This window comes from Takifugu flavidus, chromosome 9 (assembly GCF_003711565.1).
Source record: "Takifugu flavidus isolate HTHZ2018 chromosome 9, ASM371156v2, whole genome shotgun sequence".
Classification (NCBI taxonomy): Eukaryota; Metazoa; Chordata; class Actinopteri; order Tetraodontiformes; family Tetraodontidae; genus Takifugu; species Takifugu flavidus.
Genome location: NC_079528.1, coordinates 13,520,007 through 13,541,454, shown reverse-complemented (window position 1 = coordinate 13,541,454; position 21,448 = coordinate 13,520,007). Strand labels below are relative to the sequence as shown.

At 44.3% G+C, this 21,448-nt stretch overlaps 5 protein-coding genes across 9 annotated transcripts; 2 read left to right on the top strand and 3 right to left on the bottom strand.

Annotated features, from left to right (window-relative positions):
* Positions 1 to 2,341: 2,341 nt before the first annotated feature.
* her11 (hairy-related 11) lies at positions 2,342 to 3,938 on the bottom strand. Its single transcript, XM_057043258.1, has 4 exons — positions 3,690 to 3,938; positions 3,327 to 3,422; positions 3,145 to 3,238; positions 2,342 to 3,045 (listed from the first exon to the last, which is right to left on the bottom strand). The coding sequence occupies exons 1-4, from the start codon at positions 3,741 to 3,743 to the stop codon at positions 2,495 to 2,497; spliced, it is 795 nt and encodes a 264-aa protein (XP_056899238.1). The 5' UTR covers positions 3,744 to 3,938; the 3' UTR covers positions 2,342 to 2,494.
* Positions 3,939 to 6,003: 2,065 nt separating this feature from the next.
* On the top strand, positions 6,004 to 7,154 carry her5 (hairy-related 5). Its single transcript, XM_057043204.1, has 3 exons — positions 6,004 to 6,169; positions 6,247 to 6,342; positions 6,421 to 7,154. The coding sequence occupies exons 1-3, from the start codon at positions 6,008 to 6,010 to the stop codon at positions 6,868 to 6,870; spliced, it is 708 nt and encodes a 235-aa protein (XP_056899184.1). The 5' UTR covers positions 6,004 to 6,007; the 3' UTR covers positions 6,871 to 7,154.
* Positions 7,155 to 8,613: 1,459 nt separating this feature from the next.
* pfdn6 (prefoldin subunit 6) lies at positions 8,614 to 10,259 on the bottom strand. The gene is made up of 4 exons (XM_057043446.1): positions 9,979 to 10,259; positions 9,721 to 9,791; positions 9,476 to 9,600; positions 8,614 to 8,860 (listed from the first exon to the last, which is right to left on the bottom strand). Exons 1-4 carry the CDS (start codon positions 10,040 to 10,042, stop codon positions 8,740 to 8,742), a joined length of 381 nt encoding a protein of 126 aa, XP_056899426.1. The 5' UTR covers positions 10,043 to 10,259; the 3' UTR covers positions 8,614 to 8,739.
* Positions 10,260 to 10,368: 109 nt separating this feature from the next.
* On the top strand, positions 10,369 to 12,761 carry mmgt1 (membrane magnesium transporter 1). Of its 3 annotated transcripts, none has more exons than XM_057043445.1 (5): positions 10,369 to 10,463; positions 10,745 to 10,797; positions 10,891 to 10,994; positions 11,786 to 11,974; positions 12,443 to 12,761. In XM_057043445.1, the coding sequence occupies exons 1-4, from the start codon at positions 10,385 to 10,387 to the stop codon at positions 11,940 to 11,942; spliced, it is 393 nt and encodes a 130-aa protein (XP_056899425.1). In that variant the 5' UTR covers positions 10,369 to 10,384; the 3' UTR covers positions 11,943 to 11,974; positions 12,443 to 12,761. The 3 variants fall into 3 exon arrangements, with proteins under 3 accessions (XP_056899425.1, XP_056899424.1, XP_056899423.1); XM_057043444.1 differs by having other exon boundaries at positions 12,047 to 12,761; XM_057043443.1 differs by having other exon boundaries at positions 11,786 to 12,761.
* A 1,074-nt stretch (positions 12,762 to 13,835) lies between these two features.
* ints6l (integrator complex subunit 6 like) lies at positions 13,836 to 21,146 on the bottom strand. Of its 3 annotated transcripts, XR_008952077.1 has the most exons (19): positions 20,876 to 21,145; positions 20,695 to 20,772; positions 19,221 to 19,370; positions 18,724 to 18,813; positions 18,381 to 18,564; positions 18,102 to 18,230; positions 17,794 to 17,957; positions 17,551 to 17,703; positions 17,250 to 17,382; positions 16,927 to 17,021; positions 16,716 to 16,826; positions 16,342 to 16,551; positions 16,116 to 16,242; positions 15,893 to 16,035; positions 15,580 to 15,811; positions 15,126 to 15,506; positions 14,952 to 15,045; positions 14,598 to 14,798; positions 13,836 to 14,508 (listed from the first exon to the last, which is right to left on the bottom strand). XR_008952077.1 is itself a non-coding variant. In XM_057043297.1 (18 exons), exons 1-18 carry the CDS (start codon positions 20,984 to 20,986, stop codon positions 14,693 to 14,695), a joined length of 2,652 nt encoding a protein of 883 aa, XP_056899277.1. In that variant the 5' UTR covers positions 20,987 to 21,146; the 3' UTR covers positions 13,836 to 14,692. The 3 variants fall into 3 exon arrangements, 2 of the variants coding, with proteins under 2 accessions (XP_056899277.1, XP_056899276.1); XM_057043297.1 differs by having other exon boundaries at positions 13,836 to 14,798; positions 15,619 to 15,811; positions 20,876 to 21,146; XM_057043296.1 differs by having other exon boundaries at positions 13,836 to 14,798.
* Between the last annotated feature and the right edge of the window lie 302 nt (positions 21,147 to 21,448).

Below are 21,448 nucleotides of genomic sequence, written 5' to 3'. Positions count from 1 at the left end.
ATGCATGTTCCCAGAGAGAAGGTACACAACTCCAGAGCATGGAAACAAAAAAACATGGGAAAGCACAGGCCAGGAGAGGATTTGATACGTTTCCATGAAATGTGGAATTGTTCAAAAGACATTTTTACTCGTTTGCAAAACAGCTTTGTGACTAAAAGAGTCAGATCAGGCGGGTTGATCCCACGTGCACGCTGTACACGGGGAAGCATGAATTTGTGAGCATGGTCATCGCTCCTGATGAGCTCGCCACACCTGTGAGGTCAACCTGAGCTTCCACTTGGGACGGAAAGTGTGCCGAGCTGAAAAAATGGTATGAGCAAATTCTCCATTTGCATTTCCCATCAGCGGGAGCCCATAAAAGGGGACGGGCCCGCTTGACGTAGGAAAAGTCCTCTGTGTCAGACATCCAGTTATTATCCTCCCATGAACTAGAAGCTGATGTCTTATTGAATTCTTCTCTGTTTGGATCAAGTTACTTCCTGTAAATATCTATTGATTTCCTGCTCCCTCAGAACCACGTTCACATTCGCAGGACAAAAATACTTCTCTTTTGTTTATATTGGGACAATCCCTGACTTCAGCCCCAGCAGAGCGGGCGGATGTTCCCCCTGTCTGTCCCGGCTGGCTCCATGGAGCGCTGTCTGCCGCGGCCATTCTCCGGGTCCTTCTGCTGCCCGTCCCTGTGAGCCTGGAAGTGCGTCCAGCCGCCCCGTCACTCTGTCAGCGCCGCTGTCTCGCTCGGCCCCAGATTAAAAAACGCCAAAGGGGCCGCCGAGAAAAGTGGCCCAGCCTATCTCTCAGGACTTATGTCAAAAATGCTTCAGTCCTCAGGTAATTTGCTACAGTCTGGGACCCGTTCACTGTTACTTCAAAGAGGCCTGCAGAGGGCTGAAGAGAGAGAAATGAAAGGGAGGAAAAATAGCTGTGGGTCGTCAGACATTTGGGAGTATTGACATGTTATCGGAATGGAGAATCCCCATCATCTCCACTCTGCTCCAAAAGAATTTACTGATGCTTGTGCACACAGAAAATGTCATTATTGTTGCCCAAATACAAGAAAACCCTCATCTTTGTGGTCTGGACGGTTAATACAAAGAAAATAATCCGTACTGCTATTTTTGCAATTTATGCAGATTAAACTATATTTCACTAAGTGGACCTTAGGTACGATTCGTGAAACCCACTGAAGAGGAGCCATATGAAGTCTTTCAATGATCTATTCTGATTATTAATACACCCCTGTGTCGTTTATTTATTTTAAAGCACGCCGATATCCGTGTTCGGAACTTCAAAGTGGGCCCCGTCAAGCCTTCTCCGTCTCCAGAGGACAGCTCCATATATTTTCTCCAGACTCTGGGTGCATTGGTGACAAACAAGAATGAAGATTAAAGAGAGTAACTGGATCAGCTCTAATCAGCGTGTCCTGAGAAATTGTCAGACACTATTGTCAGCTCACTCAGGAGGTGATCTCTTCCCCTATTAATTATGTGCCGGGCCTGAGCTGCTCTGGTCTGCAGACTCTCCTTTCACTGTGCAGGATGATCAAAACATGTTGCAGACAGAATGTGGAGAATCGAGCTGCCGCTGCTGTACCTGCCCTCTCATTTTCCTGACAGCGAACAATGGCGGGAGTCATGTGCAAAATATCCATTATGCTTAACATTTGTCACGTGATAAGAGTCAGCTCAGAAGTAATTCTGAGAAAAGAGGACGGGAAAGGATCATTTATGGTATGTATGGTTTCTCTTTCACGGGACAACCAAAAGCTCCTCTGTTCTAATTGAAGTGTTGTCTTTTATTGTGTTTTCGAGGGAACAGCCCAATATCGCCTGTTTTATTGTGCCAATGCTGCCCCCTGTCGATCCAAAGGTAAATTACAACATAAACACGCGACAACAGCTCTGGCTCTAATAATCTAATATAAAATAGCAAATCTACACACCCAGGATCCTTCAAAAATGCAAAAAATCATTTTAAGCGAGTGGCCAAATGTAGGTTTAGATTTAAATGTTAAAAAAATCAAACAATGTGGAGTATATAGGTTCATACCACCAAGAACATCAGATACGTTTAAATAAGTGCACATATTTTGTATAAGAAATGCTTGACTCAAAGCCTGATGAATGCAATATCATTTCATCATTCTCCATTTACGAGGATTTTACAGAGATGTGAATTATTAGATGCAATTAGATCTAATGACAATGTACAGTAATTAGAGTATCAGGGGTCACTAAGGTGAGCGACTGAATTACACATTTACAAAAGGTCAGTATTCAAAGTATGAAGTCACTAAAGGATGGTAAAACTGCAGTTATGAATAAACAGACAGTGAGATGTCTTGTGTTCATCCATTTTATTTATAAAAAGAAATAAAAAATAGAGCTAATTAAATAATCTATACATATATACATTCAGAGTGGTGTGGAGCTGCTGCCATTCTTCTGTTATTGGCACCTCTACTGCTCCGCTGCTCAGTCTCTGGTCCACCTTATCAGAACCAAGGTCTCCACATGAGTGAGGAGGGGGCAGGGTGGGCAGTGGTGGCAGGGCAGCTGAGGAAGGGGGGGCCGAAGTGAGGGGCGGTGGGTGAAATGCTGAAAAAGGAGGTGTCAGTGGAGAGAGGAGAGGAGAGGAAAGAAGGAGAGTACGTGGAGAAAGGCGGAGAGAGCCAGGGAGAGGGGGGCGCGAAGGCATGCTCGTGGCTGGGGGTGGAGCAGGAGAGAGGCTGAAACGGGGAGTGAGACGGGAAAAAGGCGTGCAGAGAGTCGTCTTTTCTCTCAGAAGGGCAAGCAGATGTTAGGCGAGTTTCTACTTCCCCTTCAGGGTTTGTGTGGCTGCAGTCTGGCTGGAGGCTGTGTGGCTGCTGCCTCACTGGCCGGTGGAGTCCCTCAGAGCTTAATCTTTGTGATCCAGGGATTTTTTGCATGTAGTTGGTCAGCTGAGCCACACACTGCTGAAACCCTGCACACTCCATGAGGAAGAGCGGAGCGCTCAAGTCTGAGTCATTACACTTTAGCAAAGGAGCAGACGTCTTCATCATGTCTGCAATAGGTGGAAATAATCCATGAATCAAACACAAAATGCACCTTTCTTCTTTCTTTCTTTTTCTTTAGGAGATTTTAATTAATTTGAACAACGAACCATTCCCCTGGTACTTCTTATATGTCCACCTCTGGAGATATTCCACAGTCAGGTCAAGAATTTCTGCTTTCTCTAATTTAGGATTCTGCAACCGCTGCAGAGTTCCAACGTAAAGAGGGGGAGAAGAGTGTGATACATTCATCTAAGGACACGCCGAGGCTGGTTTTCCTCACTATACTCACCGGATCAGACGTGTGAGTCAACAGGAGGCTTCTCAGCTCCACCAGGCTTTGATTGATCCGATCTCTCCTCTTTTTCTCCACCATGGGCTTGAGAACCTACAAAGAGAGTGGATGAAGATGAATCTGACCTGGGGAGGGTTGGCCCCTCGTCAACGTAGACATCGTCCCACAGTGATGTGAGTTCAACTAGCCTGTTGAGACGGATTATCCTGAAAATGCTTCTGCAATATTACCTGTTTCAGAGAACCAACTGATACAGCAAGTTCTACAATTACAGCAATAGTTTATTTCATGATCACATTTGAAGATGATGATGCTGTGACGTGTGGTAACATTCTTAGTCATCGCTAATTCGGTTCTTACCCTTTTCCTGCTCTTGCAGTCTTCCACGGTCGGTTTTTGCAGTTTTTTAGTCATGGTGTCGGTGCGCGTGTCCCGGCTTAGAAACCCTCTGCGGGGCCGCGCTGCGGGCTTTAAGCATCCTACCCGCCTCTGATTGGCTGACAGGTGTAAGCGACGACACTTCAGCCCCGACACGTTTTTATATGGCTGAATTCAAGCAAGGCTGCTAAAGCAGTGTGTGAAAGTTCTCATGCGGCAAAGTTTCCCACAGAATCTGCATCAGCTTCTCATTTATTAAAGATCTACCATCGACCAAATGTCTGTCTATCTATCTATCTATCTATCTATCTATCTATCTATCTATCTATCTATCTATCTATCTATCTATCTATGGGTGTGTCTGTCGGCTCGTCCGTCCATTAATTCATATTAGAAACAGGTTATTTTACTGAGCAGCTTGCAGTATTTCCCTCACACCTCTTCCTCGGAACTGTGGGAAACTTCTTTTTCTCGTGGGAACCCAAATCAAGTGAGGAACAGCGCAAAAGAGGGCCGTTTATGACGTGTAAAGGATTCAACACGTTGATGACGGGGAGGGGTGGGGGGTGGGGGGGGGGGCAAATGTGAGCGAGCGTTTGTCCAAATGATTCCAATTTGAACGGAATCCCGGTTTATTGCGTGGTTGTGTGCTCATCTACATTGAATCACGCGTGTTTCAATTTAAAGAAAACAAGGCCGAAGGTAAAAGCACTTTTGTGTTGTCGGGTGAACCCATCCGCGCCACGGGTTCTGGTCGGGATGGAGCGGGTGTCGGGTGTGAAGCAGCCGGTCGCACCCGCGTGTCAAGTGTGCGCGGCTGCTCTCCTGCCCGCTGCCTGATGTTTGCACTTCTGTCGGAAGCCCCCCCTCCCCCCCTTTCAAAAACATCCCCTCAGCATGTGTGACCGATGCACACGACGGGTCACGATATTAGAATTCCGTTGGTCCAGTTCTGAGGGAACGTTCCTCACCATCAGTTTCCATTGCAGAGGGTCAATCGGGATCTCTCTGGGGAGTGTTCACAGATTAAAACATATATAAGATAACCAAGTGCGTAAACAGTGAGTTTCCCCAGTTTCCTCCCTCTCAAACCGTCATTGATTTGGATCGGAAGTATCACTACTTCTGAAAAGCCTCCTAATCTGTTTTAATCTGCGGGATCCTGTTGATCCGATCATCCCGGTGTTGTTTGATTGGACCTTTTGTGGGGATTAGGGTGACCATAGAGACAGAAAACAGCAACTCCGGGGAAACTTTGGAGGTCTGGGATGGACTTGAGAGGTTCGAAACAATAAAAGGGCGGTTGTCACGCAGACCGCGTGCCGAAGTGTGAAAGCGCGCCCACTGGAGACGAGCACGACTGTTTCACACGAGGCAAGTGTGAAAGGGCCAATTTGGCAAAACAAAGCCAGAACAGACTGGGTGGGGGACTGGGGGTATCATTCGGGTTAAAAACACAGGCGGAAAGAGACCAAATGTGACCAATAACAACATATATATATATTTATTTATTTTTTAATAAAAAACGGCATTTTCAATGTGATGATGCTGTTTTTAATGATGATGTGGGACGATCACCAATCAAATGGAGCCTACAGTAGATCAGTATTGTGTTTGTAAAGCTACTAACTATTAAACTTCATTTATGCTTTTTTATGTGTTTGGTTTTTTATTTTATTTTTAATTCTGCTCTAAAGTGCCTCATAATTGTCCCTCGGGACAATTTGTGAGCTTTGTGAGCTCCTTTTATAGTTTGTTTGTTTGTTTGTTTTTAAATGTATTAATTTATTTATGTAGTCATACAAATTGCACAAAAAGGACCAAACTGATCGCGCTAATGCAACTTTGTTAGGTTTGGTAACACCATTTTGTTTTCATCTGAGAAGGTTTTTGTTAAGTTTTAACGAGTAACATGTAAAATTAATGGTGTTGGTCCAGATTGAAATGTAATTTCCACGCGGAGTCTTTCTGTGATTTTAATATTTAGACACATACCCTACATGCACACAGCCTAAATATGATCAGGAATGTGACATGTCGGAATTCTATTTCACTACAATATGTTCAAATATAAACCTGCGCTTGAAAACAACGCTGTAAAGAAGAGCAAAACTATTTGAAACGCTTAAAAGGCGATATCTTGACTTAAAGGCCGCCCTCGCTCCCGATGGAGCCGAATCTACCTTGGTTCTGGTCTTTAAAGACACAAACTGGCGCGCACATCATCTCCATTGTGCTCTGGTCTGCAGAAAAGCAGCATCCACTTTCTGCTGTTGTCAAGGCAACGCGCGTCCCGGTGGATGGGGGCGTGGCCCGGGGGCGTGGCCTGCGCCCGGCTCGTTAACAGACGCGACGTGAGCTCAAACGCGCCAGTTTGTTTTGAGATCCCCGTGAGGAGGCACGCGTTTCCCAGCATGAAGGCTTTATCCTCGGGGGCTTCCGGGCGTCGGACAGGGAGGAGGGTAAGATCCTTCACCGCCTGCAGCAGCAACGCATGAAAGGTCGAACGAGCTTCTAACCAGAACTTTCCATCGCTTAGTTCTCCAAACCTCAGATGGAGAAACGCCGAAGGGAGAGAATTAACCACAACCTGGAGACGCTGCGACTGCTGATGCTGGAAAACACAGATTATATGGTAAACAAGGACCCCACACTTTCAGCATCTTTGATGTGCAATGTGATAGTAGACACATTAAAGCTTTTATTCTTTTAGAACTTGAAGAATCCAAAGGTGGAAAAGGCAGAGATTCTGGAGAGTGTGATCCACTTTTTGAAGATGGGGAAGGAGATGAAGGATCGGGAGGCCAACGAGCTGCCGACACCAACCCGCCTCAGCCAGGAGGCCTATGATGAAGGCAGGAGGTCCTGCCTGCTGAGGATCAGCCAGTTCATCAGCAGCAAGAGCAGAACCCTGATGGAGCCTTCAGAGGAGAGTGCGCTCCAGGCTTCGCCACCACCTCCTCAGCCTCAGCTCCACCACAGACACATCTACGGAGCACAGATGCACACTCCTGTCCGTGACTCGACTTTGTCTCCTCCACATTGGCTCCAGCAGCACACCATCGCACACCCACACCTCACAGCCACCCACACCCAGGAGCTGTTCTCCCCGCTCTCACCGAACATCAGCGCTCCCGTGTGGAGGCCGTGGCCTCAGGGATGATCCAGGCCTTCTTGTAAATGCAGAAACAGTGTAAATATGTATTTTGTAGTATAATAGTGATTCTATTGTACAGGAAACGTTTTGTATAGTGTATTTTTGCTACAAGGCCCTGCATGCAGCATTTTTTTGTATATTTTTAGCATTGGTCCTGTCTGGAGGTGGATGTCTGATGCTCAGAAATGTGGACAGAAACAATTAGGCCATTGGATGTTTACAGGGTCGTTTTTTCCAGTGTCGGGACTCAACCGGACCTTTGAAACAATAAAGTTTTTTCCGTTTCCTAAGCCAAAGTGGTCTCTTTACTGTGTGAATGGCTTACCTGGCAGCTCCATTTAGAGGAAGATGGGGGCACCTCACTGGCAGTTAGCACATTCTTTATTTAGACTGAACAGCATTTGTATTGAAATGAATCAGGTGCTTTGGTGTCCTGAACTGTTGCTTTTCAGCCGTAAGAGCAGTCAATTGTGCACTCGTCCAGACCCGTGAGGCTACGTCCAATCTACAAACTCCCATTTAGAGTCCTTTTCAGAGGTGGAGTACACAGCTTTGTTAGGGCATCATAAAGGCTATGCTATTGCTATTAGTTTCAACAGTCGCTACAATCCTGCAGAAAAAACAGTAGTTTTTACTACATTTTACACAAGATGTCATATTTGCCACATTTAGAACATGAACAATTTTATCTTTTACTTAGGTCAGACATGTTGGGGTGTGTTACTGGTCATTGGTCAAAACTGCTTTTAACACAAAGCCTGTTTTTGTACGAAACCTTACTAAATTATAGTGCCGCATGATTGATCCATAATTTCTACACTCTCGAGATGGAGTATTTAGGTTAATCTAATGAAACTATGATAATCCTAAAAACAAAGGCTGTTAGTGCTGGTGTCAGTCACCTCTGAGCAGGAAGTTCTTTTATTCTGAGCCTTAAAAGTCATGAGAAAGACTCAGAGGGGGAAGTAAATCCATTAAAAGCACAATGAGATTAAGGTTTACATGTTGAGGTTTCTGTCTACAGATTAAGCTGCTTCACTGATAGACAAGCTGCATTTTGGAGCCAAAGAAATGTGTCAAACCTGTTTAGTTTGGCAACCATTAGAAAGGATCTGCCGCACATTGCAGATTTAACACTTGAATTAGCTTTAAGTGGTGGACTTTATCACCTTTGGTCTCATGAATAAAAACCTGAAAACATCAGTTCACTGCAAAGCCAACAAACAATACATTTTATTGTAACGATGGGCGACACTGAATCTTAAATGTGTACATTGTACACGTGTTTGGCAGAGCTCCTTTAACCTCAATCAAACTGCAATTTGTCTGAATATTATCACACTGGGGGAAGGTAGACAGTCACAAAAATATCTCTGAAATCTAATTATCCTCCCAGACTTGGAGGATGTTTTAAACTCTCTCTCAGGCCTTCGCTTCAGCTCTTTGATCCCAGTTTGCTTTGTTACCAAGTTTTGTTTTTGTGGTTGCTAATCCTTTAAAAGACTTAGCATTATTCATGTTGCCTGACTGCTTGCATGGTGGTATACAGCAGGGGAAAGTACATTCATTAATGGGAACAATGCTACACCGCTGCCCTTTCCCTGCTGCCAGCAGGTTGGGGAATAAAGAAAACATCTGCTCTGGTGGTCGCCAGCCTGCTGCAATTAAATCAGATGTTCTAAAGATGCTCATGTTGTTTCTGCACAAATACCTTTAAAATCCCCTTCAAAAAAGACAAGAGAAAAAATATACATGAAAAACAAATTTAATTGTCACAAGGAAAAAGATACAAGTGGATTAAATCCAGTCTAATGTTGCAGATGCACATATGAGTGATCTCATTAAACTGTCCGGTGTGCCAGCTGGATGACTGGGTTAGGCTTTGCCAGCAGACAGGCCCTGAGCTTTCTTGAACTCCTGTTGTAAACTGATCAAGACTTCTCGCTGCTCCTCAGATTTCTTCTCCAGATCTTTGAGGAGTATTTCATACCTTTGACTGTAACAAAGAACACGACAGGACAACTGAAAACACCACACGATCATAGTTGATCCTGGTTAACCACAACAACAATACCAATAAAAATAATAAGGTATCGTACAACTGTGTTCCAGTTCTAGACTGGTAAGATTTGAATGTCTGAATTCTCGCTTGATGAAACACACCAGGCACCTCTTGGCAACAACAGATTACAAAGTGTGTTTTGCTTGTTGTGGTACACCGTGTTCACACTAATAGACCCCAATGGGTGTTGAGAGTATAATACATTGTAAAAATGGTCTAATCCATCAGCATTTAAGTGACAGTCAGTCATCCATTTATTAATGTTCCTGCAGAAAATTAAGAAATTCTGATTGCACTGATCCTTGTGATCTCAGAAAAACACCCAGGTGTCGTGAAAACATTACAGGATCGATCTGCACAACCTATAAATAGACCTACAATGACAATAAATGTAACTATATAAGTGTAATCACAACCATTTATTCAAGCAAGGGTTGAAATAAGTATCCTGTTCATCTCAACCTAAACAAGACACCGACTAATGTATCATTACTGTACAGTTTGTGCTATTATCTGAGCTTGGCTAGTTCTCTTAATTAACCCACTTACATCTCTCCATTGATGTATTCTAGCCTTTTTGTAACTGTGGCTTTGGCTTCCTCTGGGTCTTGCTTCACCAATACGGGACCAATGAGTTTATAAATTGTGTTTGTACTATTCAACAGATCCAACTCCTACAAAGAGAACAAAAAAATGCAGTTATTATTTATTCGAGGATGTAAACATTTTAGTTTACCGATATTGCTGGCACGTAAGGTAAAATTATCAAAAATGGATAAAAAGCTGCGAGTTACCTCTTTGACAATTTTGTTCTCTGTCACCTGCGTCTCCAGCTTCTGTCTGGCTGACACGCTTTTGCTAAAATCTGGATAATAAAGAGGGATCATTAGTGAATATATACTCTGACTGGCGAAACATGATAATATTGTGGTAAGCTCAAGGGATATTTGGACAGAACCGCTAGGTCGGCTGAACAGATGACTCCTTGCCTTAATGGAGAACATTAGCATAGCCTCATACATGATAGTTAGAAAACACCAGACGGCACAAACCTTTTTGCATTTGAGTATATTTTTCTACTTCCGCATTCAGTTTCCTTTGAATTGCGTCTGCCATCTTTATTTAGGTTCGAGAGAGCAGAAGAGAGGAGTAAAAGTATTACCTAAGTGAGAGGCTAAACACACAGCATGAGAGCAGAGCTAGCTAACAGGAAGAGGCAGTGTGACCAGCGGATGTTATTTAATCCCTTCAAAGTAAGACTTCCTCGCCAGATATTCTCTTAACAAAAAACGGAAACAATTGGTTCTTAATTTTAATGTTACATTTAATAAAAAAAAACAAACAAATACGGATATTTCAGTTTTTTTGTATGACATGAACGTGGTTTCTATTTTTACGACATTGGTTTACGACAGTGCTAATGAGCTGCCCATTTCCTGTAGTATCTCCACATGAAAAATGGCGTCTTCGTTTTGGAAAGGTGTTGTTGGAGTCGGACTTTTTGCTTTAGCTCATGCAGCTTTCTCAGCGGCACAACGTAAGTTTTGTACTGACAATTAAAACGTTAAAAGTATTTTTTGATTTATTTCCTTAGATCGTACAGAGTATGATGGCACATCAAGAATTTTAGCCCTTCGGCTGACGGCTAGCTACTGAAGCTAAATGCTAACGCATATAGTTGCCGTTTTTCACCATTAATGTGAAAATTGCATGAAATGATAAATGTCTAATAAAATATTGTGTCTTTGGAAATGGTATTTTCTTAGAAATGATGTTGGTGTCGACTAACTTGCTTCCTAAAATGTGCTCCCCGATCAGATCGGTCATATATGCGGCTGACGGAGAAGGAAAACGAGACATTACCGATCGATGTGAGTGACTTTGAGGCATGCATCCATTCACGCGGTCACGTTTACCGAAAACAACAGATTTGTAATAGTTATAATTGATTTGTGTTCTCATAGATCGTACTGCAGACGCTATTGTCGTTCGTCATGACTTGCTACGGTATTGTCAACATCGCCGGAGAGTTCAAAGATATGGACGCCTCATCGGAACTGAAAAACAAGTAGGTTCATCTGTTGTGCACAGTTCCAGCCTCCACCAGAGCACCAAACCAACACGTTTGCATGCGTGAATATAGTCTGAGATGTTAAACATTATGACGACAATGCGAATTTTCCAGCTTGGTTAATGAATGATAGATGCTATAGACCAGGCATGTCAAACTCAGTCCTCGAGGGCCACGATCCTGCCTGCATTTTCAGCCTGGTAGGACAGAAAACCCGGCAGAATCGTGGCCCTCGAGGACTGAGTTGACACATGTGCTATAGACAATAGTGATTGATGAGTGAATTACTCCAAAGTTTCAGAAATCACCTCTCGGGATGATCTGGGTCAGAGCAGCAGGTTTCCTGTGCTGTTGAATGACAGATTTGGTGAATGCGTTGCCGCCTGAGACTTGAGTCATTGGTTATCTCTCAAGTTTGCAGCAGCGAGAAAAAGACCGCTGCTCTCTGTATTCTAAAGGATTGCCTGCATGGCTGACTACTAATTTACTTCCCACCACTAAGTGCTGGTCATTAGAGGCAAAAGCATTGCCGTGCATGTGCGTTAACACCAGTATCAAGGTGGCATCAGACATGGAACACCTGGACGGTGTTACTACGGCAATAATCAGCACTTTCATTAAATTCCTCTAATGTTTGAGTTCTGAGCTGAACTAAAGGAGAAAAAGAACTGTTGTTTATAGGAGCACGAGTCCAAGTCACCATCTAATATACATTTTTACTATCTTGGACTTTGCTTGTCATCTACTGATTCTTTTCTTTCAATAAACTTTCTTTTGTGCTTTTCCAGAACATTTGATACGCTGAGAAACCACCCGTCCTTTTATCTTTTCAACCACCGCGGTCGGGTGCTGTTCCGCTCACCGGAGGAAGAAGCCTCCTCTGTACGCAACCAGCAAGCTCTTCCCAACCCCATACGACTACGCAAGCTGGAGCGTTTGCACTGAGACTGGGCTCTCATGCCTGTTATGTAACTGAGGTTAGACACCAGTTTAAGTTTGTTAGAATGGGCGGTGAGAGTTCTTCCAGTTTTATTTGTATTTCTACATAGATTACTATGCTGTTAGATTGAGCATCCTCGCCAGTGGGAACAAGCGCCGCCGTGTTGATGTCGTTCAGTCACGTGACACCGCTGAGGGAACAGCTGACCGCTGACTCTGGGCGAGGGGGTGAACCTGCTCGAGCCATATATAGGTTTTGTTTCTTAGAGCCTCCGTTTGATGAAACCTTCTCAGAAAGTGCATGTTCCGCTGGCCGCCGTTGGTTGTCTTCTCAGCGGGCCCCCATCTGCCATCTCCATCCCCTCATCAGTCTCATGAGTCAAAACTCATTTCAGCAGCTGCCAGATGTTGTAATCTTGCCCCCCCCCATCCCAAACACGGTAAACTGTCAATCCAGCATGTGCCAACCCCAAGCTTTTTCTAGAGCCTTCTGTTTTTCTATACAGTCCTTCATCACTTTGGAGTCTGTTCTAAACTGCCTGCTGAACTGAACTGCAATCCTCCTGCCCTGTATACCCCCAGATGAGCCACACACACCCTCGAAGTTCACAGCTGCACCAGTCTCCAGCAGCTGGTGAACATCTGTCAGCAGCCATGAGTCTTCTTCCTTTTGCTTCTGTTTCTTTGGTTTGGAGTTTTCTGTTGTTTTGAGGGGGTGGGAAACATTCTACATCTGTAACGATTGGTACATGATCTGTTTTTTCTTTCGTTTGTTTTCATTTGTTAACATTTAACAAATGTTTAATAAAATCCTAACTGATTTTACAGTTTGTTAATGTGTTACTTTATATTTAATGTGGGAAGCGGACCTGCTGCTCAGGTGGTGTAACAGTCATTCGTTGATCAGAAACTCCCCGTTTCCATATTTAGAATTGTTTTTGGCTACCATGGAAACCATTAAAACAGGAAACCTTGCACACCAGTCTGATTTCAATATTCATTGTAAAGAAATTCTGAGCTTGTCATTACTACAATGGAAGACACCTGGAGATGATGTCAAGGGTTAAAACTATTAGAAAGGATCCATTTTAAACCCCCAAAGGATCTGTAAATGAGTGAAGGCAGCGTGAACCTCTTAATTAATGCATTGTTAATTATGGCACACAAACACATCATTCAGCCGTAACATTACGACCTGTGACAGGTGAGGCGAACACCATGGGTTCTCCCTTTATCTCCAAAACTCCTGCTCCTCTGGGCTGGTTCCCAGTCCGCTGTGGTCTCTTGGAATTGCTCCAAGGCGAGTCGGGGTGGTCAAGGATCCACGTTGCACGTGGGGAGGGAAGGCTGGTCATGGTGGTCTGATCCGATCAACCAGCCGCTGTAGCTTGAACAGCTAAAAACTACCTGAAGGCCTCGGCGAAGAAGAAATCCAGCCCGTTACTAGCATTCCTAATGATTGTAGTACAGGTCCTGCACTCCCTCTACTGCCTCTCAGAGAGAACAGAAGGAAGGTCCAATATCTGCCGGTATTGGGTGATATGGTCAGCAGTTATGGGCTATGCACTCTGGGAAGCAGGTGAACCAGCGGAGGCAGTCAGATGCTTCCGGAAAGGTCCTGCTGGAGATCCTGGGTCCTGCTGGAGATCCTGGGTCCTGCTGGAGATCCTGGGTCCTGCTGGAGAACCTGGGTCCTGCCGCCCAGACGAGCATCTGTGGGAAGCAATGGACAAGCAGGTCCCAGCGGGTCCCAGCTGGTTTGGTGGTAGAAGTGGGACCGACTAAACAATCAAACCAACAAAATAATCTAACTTTAAAGGATCTAGTACAACCACAGTTAAATTCTGCTGTTTACTTTTTACACTTTGCAGGACAAAAAATACAACACAAACGTCAAAATGTGCTTTGCTTCTTTTTTATTAATACAGACAACAGCAACATTAAACCTTCATAATTCATATTCAACATAATACAAAACTGTCTTTGTGTATCCAATATATTTTATACCGAAAGTAACAAATTTAGAAAAATAATCTGCATTTGCTATCAACAATAAAAAGTCTTACAGATAAAAAGAGGAGTGCTGATACAGTCGGAGCAGACGGCTTGTAGGAGGACGTGTTGCAGGACTGTGGAGGTAATGAGGTCTGCCGTGCGCGTTGAAGGAGCTCATTCGATTGATATGAACGTTCTGAATCTGGACGTTTGCGCTGCGTCAACACAACAGAATCCTGTCTCTGTTAAAATAATCTGTCATTTGTTGCGATTAGAGATGAGGCAATGTGGAGTTTTGACATTATAACCTTAAAAGGAGGAGGGACGTTGCTGCAGGAGTGAGCTAATGCCGTTGATATGACAATACTGGATCTATAAAGGCTGGCATCAATGTGATGTAGTACCTTCAGACGTTCCTCATTATAAAAATACAACATATCTGCTGAGGAGTGCAGGCTGTGGTCTAGACCCCCTTTTATAACTGATGGTCTTCCAGCTTCAGACCAGCTGAAGAAAGACCTGCTGATCAACCCTCTCTGTTCACCCAGTGTCAGACATGCACGTGCGCTGAAAGACGCTGCCATAAAAACAGAAGAACGTTAAAGGCCTCTGTCAGTATAAAGGGGAAGTGTCTGTTAGCCTGCAGTCACGGCCCACATGATTCACCTCTTTTTTCTAAATATCGCCTCTTTCGGAGGCTTTTGCACGGTAAAGAGTGAGTCGTCTTTTCTCCCAGTAAGAATGTCCTCGTGGGTTCATGACTACATCTCCTGATCGCTGGTTGGCTGCTGGTTGGCTGTCGATTCCTTCTTCTCCAGCTCGGCAATGGTGGTCTGAAGCTGCTGGATCAGAACATGTTTTTTGAACCTGTCAGAGAGGCAAAAACTATTAGGAGGGTTGCAAATCAATCCTAAATGGCAGCGTGTGCAATGAAGCTGGGGTTAAAAGTCAAAGTTAAATATCTTTATGGACTCGTTTCCCAGGGTGTTTAAAAGGCTGAAGGGAGCCAGTGTCTTGTACCTGACAGCCTCCTTGATAGCGTGCTGGATGACATACTTCTGGACATCCACTGGGCCTTTCACCTGCTGTAGCAGTCTCACTATGGGCTCATAATCTGAGAGAGAAAAGGAGAGACAGCCTCGTGAACACTAGTGAGCAAGCTTTGGTTGGTACCCCACGCTGGCTCCTACTTACTCCTCCCAGGTTTCCGGACTTCTTTGATGACTCGACTCCTCAGCTCTGCTTGGCTTCCGTCGAGCGGGGCTATGAATATGGTGTTGGCCGTTTCAGGGTCAGGCTCAGTGCCCTCCAGATGGTTCTCTGGGCTCAGCTCCTCACAGTTGTGGGTCTCTTTCAACAGCTGCTGGCCCAAGTGAACTTCCTCTAGTCTCTCCCAGGCCGGGTTTACGCCCCCCTCCGGCTCTGCTGCCCCCAGACCGGCCTTCTGCTCTGCGTTCGGCGAAGATGAATGTTTGCTTACAATGTCAGCCTTCGCGGGCCAATTGTCTCCAGACTCAGCCTCAAGACTCAGGCCACCATTACTCTCCATCACCACCATGTCGTTACCATCCCCCTCTATGGGAGAAACAAACGCCGGTTATGGGATATTCTCCTATAATGACCATCCTTTATATCCAAGCTTTCTAACCTCTGTGCTGTGGGATGGCTTTGAGGGCGTTCTGCTGACCTTGCACCCCTGCGGGACTATTTCCTGCCCCTGCGTGGTTGTTGTTCCCTGGTGGGGTCTGTGACCGCCTCAGTAACGGAGACATGCTCCTCCTCCTCTTTACAGCAACACCAGAGCTCAGGTCACCGCTGGTTCCTCTTTTCTTATTCTGAGGTCCTGTTACAAACTCGTCCGCCTCGTCAATCATCATCCCCTGTGTTTTACGTGCGAGAACATAAAACTAAAGTGCCGGACATAAGGGAAAAACATCTGCAGGTTCCACTCGAGCCTCTACCTTTTTATCCTGCTTGAAAGGGTTTCCAAATGTGTGTAGACGTTTGGGTTGGTCAGGGTCCAGTTCTCTCAGAGGAGACGGCATCATTTTCAGGTACTCCTGATAATTTCCCATCTGAGCCACTGGGACGCTGTGGAGAGAGTCTGGCAAAGAGCAAACGGACTCTCTTTAGGCAAATCTCAGTGATATATAGTAAAAAGGGTTGGTAGTAATATCTGTATACCTTCATCTTGCCCTCGGATCCGTTTTTGGAATCTCTGGAGCAAATTGGAGCGCATGCGGGTAAGATGATCCAGAAGGTTTCTTCTCGGGATGTCAAAGGCGTTTCGATAAGCTTGAGGTTTTACATCCTGTGGACACATCAGGATCGTCTCAGTCAAAACAATCATTCAGCAAAGGATTCTAAGGTTCCCAGTTAGGGAGAAGGTGGGCCATTTTGTCTGGTGAACCTTGTTGAGCAGTGCAATCTGGAAGCCAGAGAACTCCTTGAGGTCCGCCAGGCGCAGCGGCCCCTCGCCACTGATTCCCTGCAGTAAGTGTTTGAAGTCGCAGTAGTGGGACAGAGACGGCGAGCTGGACTGGTTCTTCACCTTTATGGCGATCTCTTGAGGAGCCTTCTTACCCACAGACACAATCAGACGATCTGATTCCAGCTTTGCCTTAAACAACAAAGTGAGAGAAACACATTTGCAAATCTCTCTGCTCCAACGACTGTTTTAACCACTCAGACGTAACCCGGCAGTTGTGTCCTTGTCACATCTGCTGTTGAGAGAGTAGAAACATATATAAAGTTACTGCGATGGCTAAATAAATGTGACCTCACCTGCTGGCTGAGCTTCTTCAGGTACGAGATCACACTGTAACTCAGGCCACAGTCCATATTCTCTGCAATAAGATTGGGTGCACCCATCATCCTCAACGCCTTTTTTAAGGGCTGTCAGAAAACACAAGAAGCAGCAGCCGTTACGTATGAGAAGGTGAGTCGGTTTAGATGACAGGTACTGATGGAAACACACGTAAGAGCTTTCGTTTACCATAAGATAATACGGAGGCATCGTCTTCAGGTAGATCTCAAAAGCCTGCCGCCACTTTACATTTGGTTTCAGCTTGTGCACTTTAAACAAATCATCTAAAAAGGGAACAAACGAGGTCATCCATCTGCTGACTAACGCGTTCACATGGTAGACGACAGTTGGCTCACTGAAACACTGCAGGACACCAAAACATCTGCAGTATTTGTTGCAAAACACGTAAAGAATGAAATCAAAGAAAGCTTTAGAGTTCATATAAACACGCACGACTGGCCAAAGAAGTTTGAAGCCACTTTAAAGGGGGCATTTAATGCCACGCGTCTTACCAAGAAGGGGGAGAAGGACTGGGTAATTGTATGGCATGACAAACAGGTTGACACATGTTAGGGTGGTGCTGGCCTTCAGGTATCCAAAAGGCTGCCCCAGATCATTCTGCTTCATGCTGCTGCTCACAAACACCTGGGAACCACATAAACAACCAAATCAGAGCATTACAAGTTGAATGGGAGCAAATCTTAGAAATGAGGCTTATTAATAAACCCCAGCTTCAGTCAACAAAGGGTTATAACATCACATGTGCAGGAAGATATAGTTTTTTCAGGTTCACAGTCCCCTTGATCATCATACCTGCCAGCAACTGTGTGGAGACTTCCTTTCCAAAATAAACTGGGTAAGTGGAGATGGCTCCAGTTCATACTTGTCAAAGGGAAGCTTGTCTATCACCATTGGTTCACAGTCCACACAAGAGAATCTCACAACGGGATGTGCAGCACGAGGGGGCTGGCAGTAGGAGACATTTCCAGATGTTACCACAAGACAGCCAACAGTTTAGAGGCTCATTTAGAGTATAAAGTTATTTCAAAGACTCACCAGAGTCGGAGTATTCTGGTCTGGCCAGAAGGACTCAGGGATCGGCCAGTGCCCAATGGGAACCCCCGTCTTTGGGTTTGGCCGCACATAGATGAGTTTATGGCAGCTCTGCCACGGTTGCAGGTTAAAATCCGGCACGGCGCGATTTAGCTCCACAGAGTTGTCTATGACAACAAACATTAAAGTTACAAAGTCATCAATGTACAGTCCCTTAACATTTTAGAATAAAATCGCCATAATTGTATAGACGAGAGCTTGCAGGAAGGTAAAAGCTTCACCTTTTCACGACACCTTAACTTAAATCTCACCTTCCCCGACAAGGGGTGGATCTGGTCCAGTCTTTTCAAAATTAATGACAACACCGCTTTGAACCTTTTGGACCAGAGACTCCAGACACTGGTTCAGCATCCTCTGAGTCCGCACACAGTACGATCGGCCTGAGAAAAACCGGTGAGCGCAGTTTAGTGGTGTAACAGTACCACCTCATTCTTTATTGACCATGGTCTCTGCACCAGCCACTATATGTGTTTGTGCAGTGTGGTTTTGCTGCTGTCCTTGTATATTTAAAAATAAAAAAAATGCCAAACCTCCTGTGACTTCACACATTTGGGTGATGGCAGAATCATCTGTGGGGACGCTGCCGAGCTGTTCATTGTCTGGTCTCGTTGCTCCCGGCAATCTCAGGACCAACGCAAAGAGACGCTGGTCCCAGCGGAAGGGCTCCTTGGTTAACTCACTGCCAACTAATGGGGAATGCAGGGGCAAGTGCAGCTGGAGAGACAGCGTAAAGAAAGAAAAAGTAGTTTTAGAACGGCTGCGGTTGTTTTAAAAGGCTTACAAACACAAAGCCTGAAACTGGTGCCAGCCTGAGTCTAATCAGATCACATGACCACTACACTGCAGTGATGGCGCTCTTGCTTGTTATCTCACCTCATCTGGCACCCCTGAGCTGTGCGTAAGCTTGTTCCCATCGGTGATGGTGATGATCACAGCTGGCTCGAGGTAAAACGGGTTACGGCCCTGAGACAGAACCATTCAGCAAAAAGAGTCTCATCATGTTGTTTAATTGTTTTGGATCATTGGATGCTTCTGGTCTCTGTGTGTCCAAATAATCTGCTAAATCACAGCCTGTCTCTGGTCCGGCAAAATAAAAATGTTAGCAAAATTTATTTTAAAAAATGTAATGTTTTTTTAGTTTGCCAGATTCACATCACAATTCTAACCTTAATTTTTTTATTTATTCAAATCAACTGATTCCAACTACACTCCCATTGTGAACATTTACAAGATCAACGACATATTACTGATTTCACCTCTGACTAAAACATAAAATTATTTAAAATAACTGAATGAGAACCCAGTCTGGTCATAATGTTACACCAGACTGTTGCCAAAGACATGCATGACATGGTGTTAGAGTCACAAACCTGCCCGTAATTGTCGATGCCAGAGACAAGACGATTAAGGTTAAGCAGGTCAAATGCTGTGCGGAGAGCGTGACCTAATGTTGTCAGACCAGATGCCTGCAGGTTCTTCAGCTCACACATAAAAGTGGTGTGGTTCTCCTTCCAGCCTGCCTGAAATACACATGCAGAGCTATAAAACAGGAGCAGAGCAAGACCAAAATAGGTCTGTTCCCTCAGACACCTATGAAAATATGCAATGAGAGAAAAGCTGAGCTTAATTTTAAACTGGCACCATTTAAATTGATTGATGATTCTACATATTGTTGCAAAACCAAGCAGTGTAATGAACTGGTAGAAAATAACCTTAATGTGCTTTACTTCTCAGTACCACTGAGTTGATATGTGATGGTTGTGATGTTAGGAACCCATAAAAACCCAATCATAGAACCTTGTGTATACTCAGTACTCAATATTTGACAAGTTATATTGTCTTGATTAAATTTCTGTTTTTTTCCCAGCAGTAATTTCTTAATCTCCACTCTGCAAATCAAAGTGCAAGGACATGGAGAGACTGGCAGACTTGAGAAAAAGGTGATATAAAAAGGTTGAAAAAGAATATACGTAAACCACTACTTAACTGACAGCTGCATTTGTTCTTTTTAATTCTTACTGTTAAAACAATGCGATTGCCTCAGTCCTACACATATATAAAAACAATATGTTGTGCCAAGGTTATGTGAAAGCTGCTGATTGCAAAATAAGTAAATGTTATGAATGGATTTTCATGAATCATGGGCCAAAGAACAGAGGATTCAATTTAGGCAAGCTTCCAGATGGACTTTGACCCTTGATCTTCCAAAGATCAAGACCAAGGGGCTTTGATCATAAAGCAACCTATGTCACGTAACTTTGTATTCCTACCGCCTATATGCTGGGAGATTACCTGGTTGTTTAGTAATGCACTGTAGAAAGGTTTCTGCAGTAACCAAAACCGTTAAAGAATTTAAAAGGATTTACATCATGTTACGTGCTTGGCTTTGAATATACACGGCGTTGTTTTGATGCATATTGCTGATCATATTACATTAATTGTATTTTTTGTGAAACCGAAAACTGGACAAGAGAAAAAAATAAAATCTCTTAATTAGGCGGATTTATCGACGTTCCCTCAGGATTGACCAATAGAAATACAAAAATGGCGCAGGGGGCGGGGTTATCAATGATTGAAGGGGCATTTGACCAATAGGTACGTTGGATTTTTTTAAAAGAAGCGCGATGTCACGCGATAATAAATCTCTCCGCCTCCATCTCAACGCTCGAGACTTTTCTCCACACAAAACCAAAATGTCTGCGGGATGTGTCGGGGCATTGCTGCGGGTGCATGTTTTTTTTCCTCAAACGGGAGACTGCGGAAAAGTGACTACAAACAAGAAGGAAAATAAAAATCTTCCATGGCAGAAAAATGATTGAAATAAAGCCGTCAGTTTCTAATTACCTTCACTCCGTATGGCGGATCATCGAATGTAACTAGCATGTACCTGTCGCCTCTACTAGCCGGATCTCGAGCACGCAGCTGTCAAAAAAAGAAAACCAAAACAACATATATCAATTTCGACCAATGTTGCAAAAGAACCCCGCGCTCGTCTGGTAAACATCGGGGTGATCTCATTCTTTACCTTCATAAAGACCTCAACCGCGCCTTTAGCCACATCCAGATACGTCGTACCCAAATAAGTGCGCTGATTCATAGAGGCGGACGTGTCTAACAGGAAAAGTAAAATAGGCATTTTAAATGTAGAAGACGCGGTTGTGCGTGTTGTAAAATAAGTGTTATCTACATATGTCCTATCATACAGCTTCACACATGTGTATGTTTGTTATAATGACCCCCCCATCAGAAGAGGGCCGGATTCACTCCCTCCCTCTCTCGTGCTGTTCAACTTCTGTTCTCGCCATATCGGAACGCCCCGAAATCGAGGCTGCTTCCTGATTGGCTCAGTCCATTGGCCGTTGGCCACGCCCCCCACACCAGCTACGTAATGCTGTGTAAAAACTCCATGTACATATTTCGCTATGAAGCGTCCGAATCAAACTCAGACTTTTGGTAAATTACACGGCACAATGCTTTATGGACTCGGTCTTTACAGCCAGATAACCCTTTATTTGTTTAGAAATTTGAAACAAAATCATCGATTGCTGCAAGTAACTAACCGAGTACAACGTATCAATACTGTGAGGAGAAAAAAATA

Bases quoted from the DNA above. Each gene is read 5' to 3' on its own strand.
- her11 (XM_057043258.1), bottom strand. From the start codon at position 3,743: ATGACTAAAAAACTGCAAAAACCGACCGTGGAAGACTGCAAGAGCAGG. The intron at 3,423-3,689 runs GTAAGAACCGAA...CTCTCTTTGTAG, and splicing joins ACTGCAAGAGCAGGAAAAGG to GTTCTCAAGCCCATGGTGGA. The intron at 3,046-3,144 runs GTTCGTTGTTCA...CACCTATTGCAG, and splicing joins TAAGAAGTACCAGGGGAATG to ACATGATGAAGACGTCTGCT.
- pfdn6 (XM_057043446.1), bottom strand. From the start codon at position 10,042: ATGGCAGACGCAATTCAAAGGAAACTGAATGCGGAAGTAGAAAAATAT. The intron at 9,792-9,978 runs GTTTGTGCCGTC...TTTATTATCCAG, and splicing joins ATATACTCAAATGCAAAAAG to ATTTTAGCAAAAGCGTGTCA. The intron at 9,601-9,720 runs GTAACTCGCAGC...TTCTCTTTGTAG, and splicing joins AGAACAAAATTGTCAAAGAG to GAGTTGGATCTGTTGAATAG.
- her5 (XM_057043204.1), top strand. From the start codon at position 6,008: ATGGGGGCGTGGCCCGGGGGCGTGGCCTGCGCCCGGCTCGTTAACAGA. The intron at 6,170-6,246 runs GTAAGATCCTTC...TCCATCGCTTAG, and splicing joins GGCGTCGGACAGGGAGGAGG to TTCTCCAAACCTCAGATGGA. The intron at 6,343-6,420 runs GTAAACAAGGAC...TTATTCTTTTAG, and splicing joins TGGAAAACACAGATTATATG to AACTTGAAGAATCCAAAGGT.
- mmgt1 (XM_057043445.1), top strand. From the start codon at position 10,385: ATGGCGTCTTCGTTTTGGAAAGGTGTTGTTGGAGTCGGACTTTTTGCT. The intron at 10,464-10,744 runs GTAAGTTTTGTA...CTCCCCGATCAG, and splicing joins AGCTTTCTCAGCGGCACAAC to ATCGGTCATATATGCGGCTG. The intron at 10,995-11,785 runs GTAGGTTCATCT...GTGCTTTTCCAG, and splicing joins TCATCGGAACTGAAAAACAA to AACATTTGATACGCTGAGAA.
- ints6l (XM_057043296.1), bottom strand. From the start codon at position 20,986: ATGCCTATTTTACTTTTCCTGTTAGACACGTCCGCCTCTATGAATCAG. The intron at 17,958-18,101 runs GTGAGATTTAAG...TTGTTGTCATAG, and splicing joins TCCACCCCTTGTCGGGGAAG to ACAACTCTGTGGAGCTAAAT. The intron at 15,507-15,579 runs GTTAGAAAGCTT...TTTCTCCCATAG, and splicing joins AGCCATCCCACAGCACAGAG to AGGGGGATGGTAACGACATG.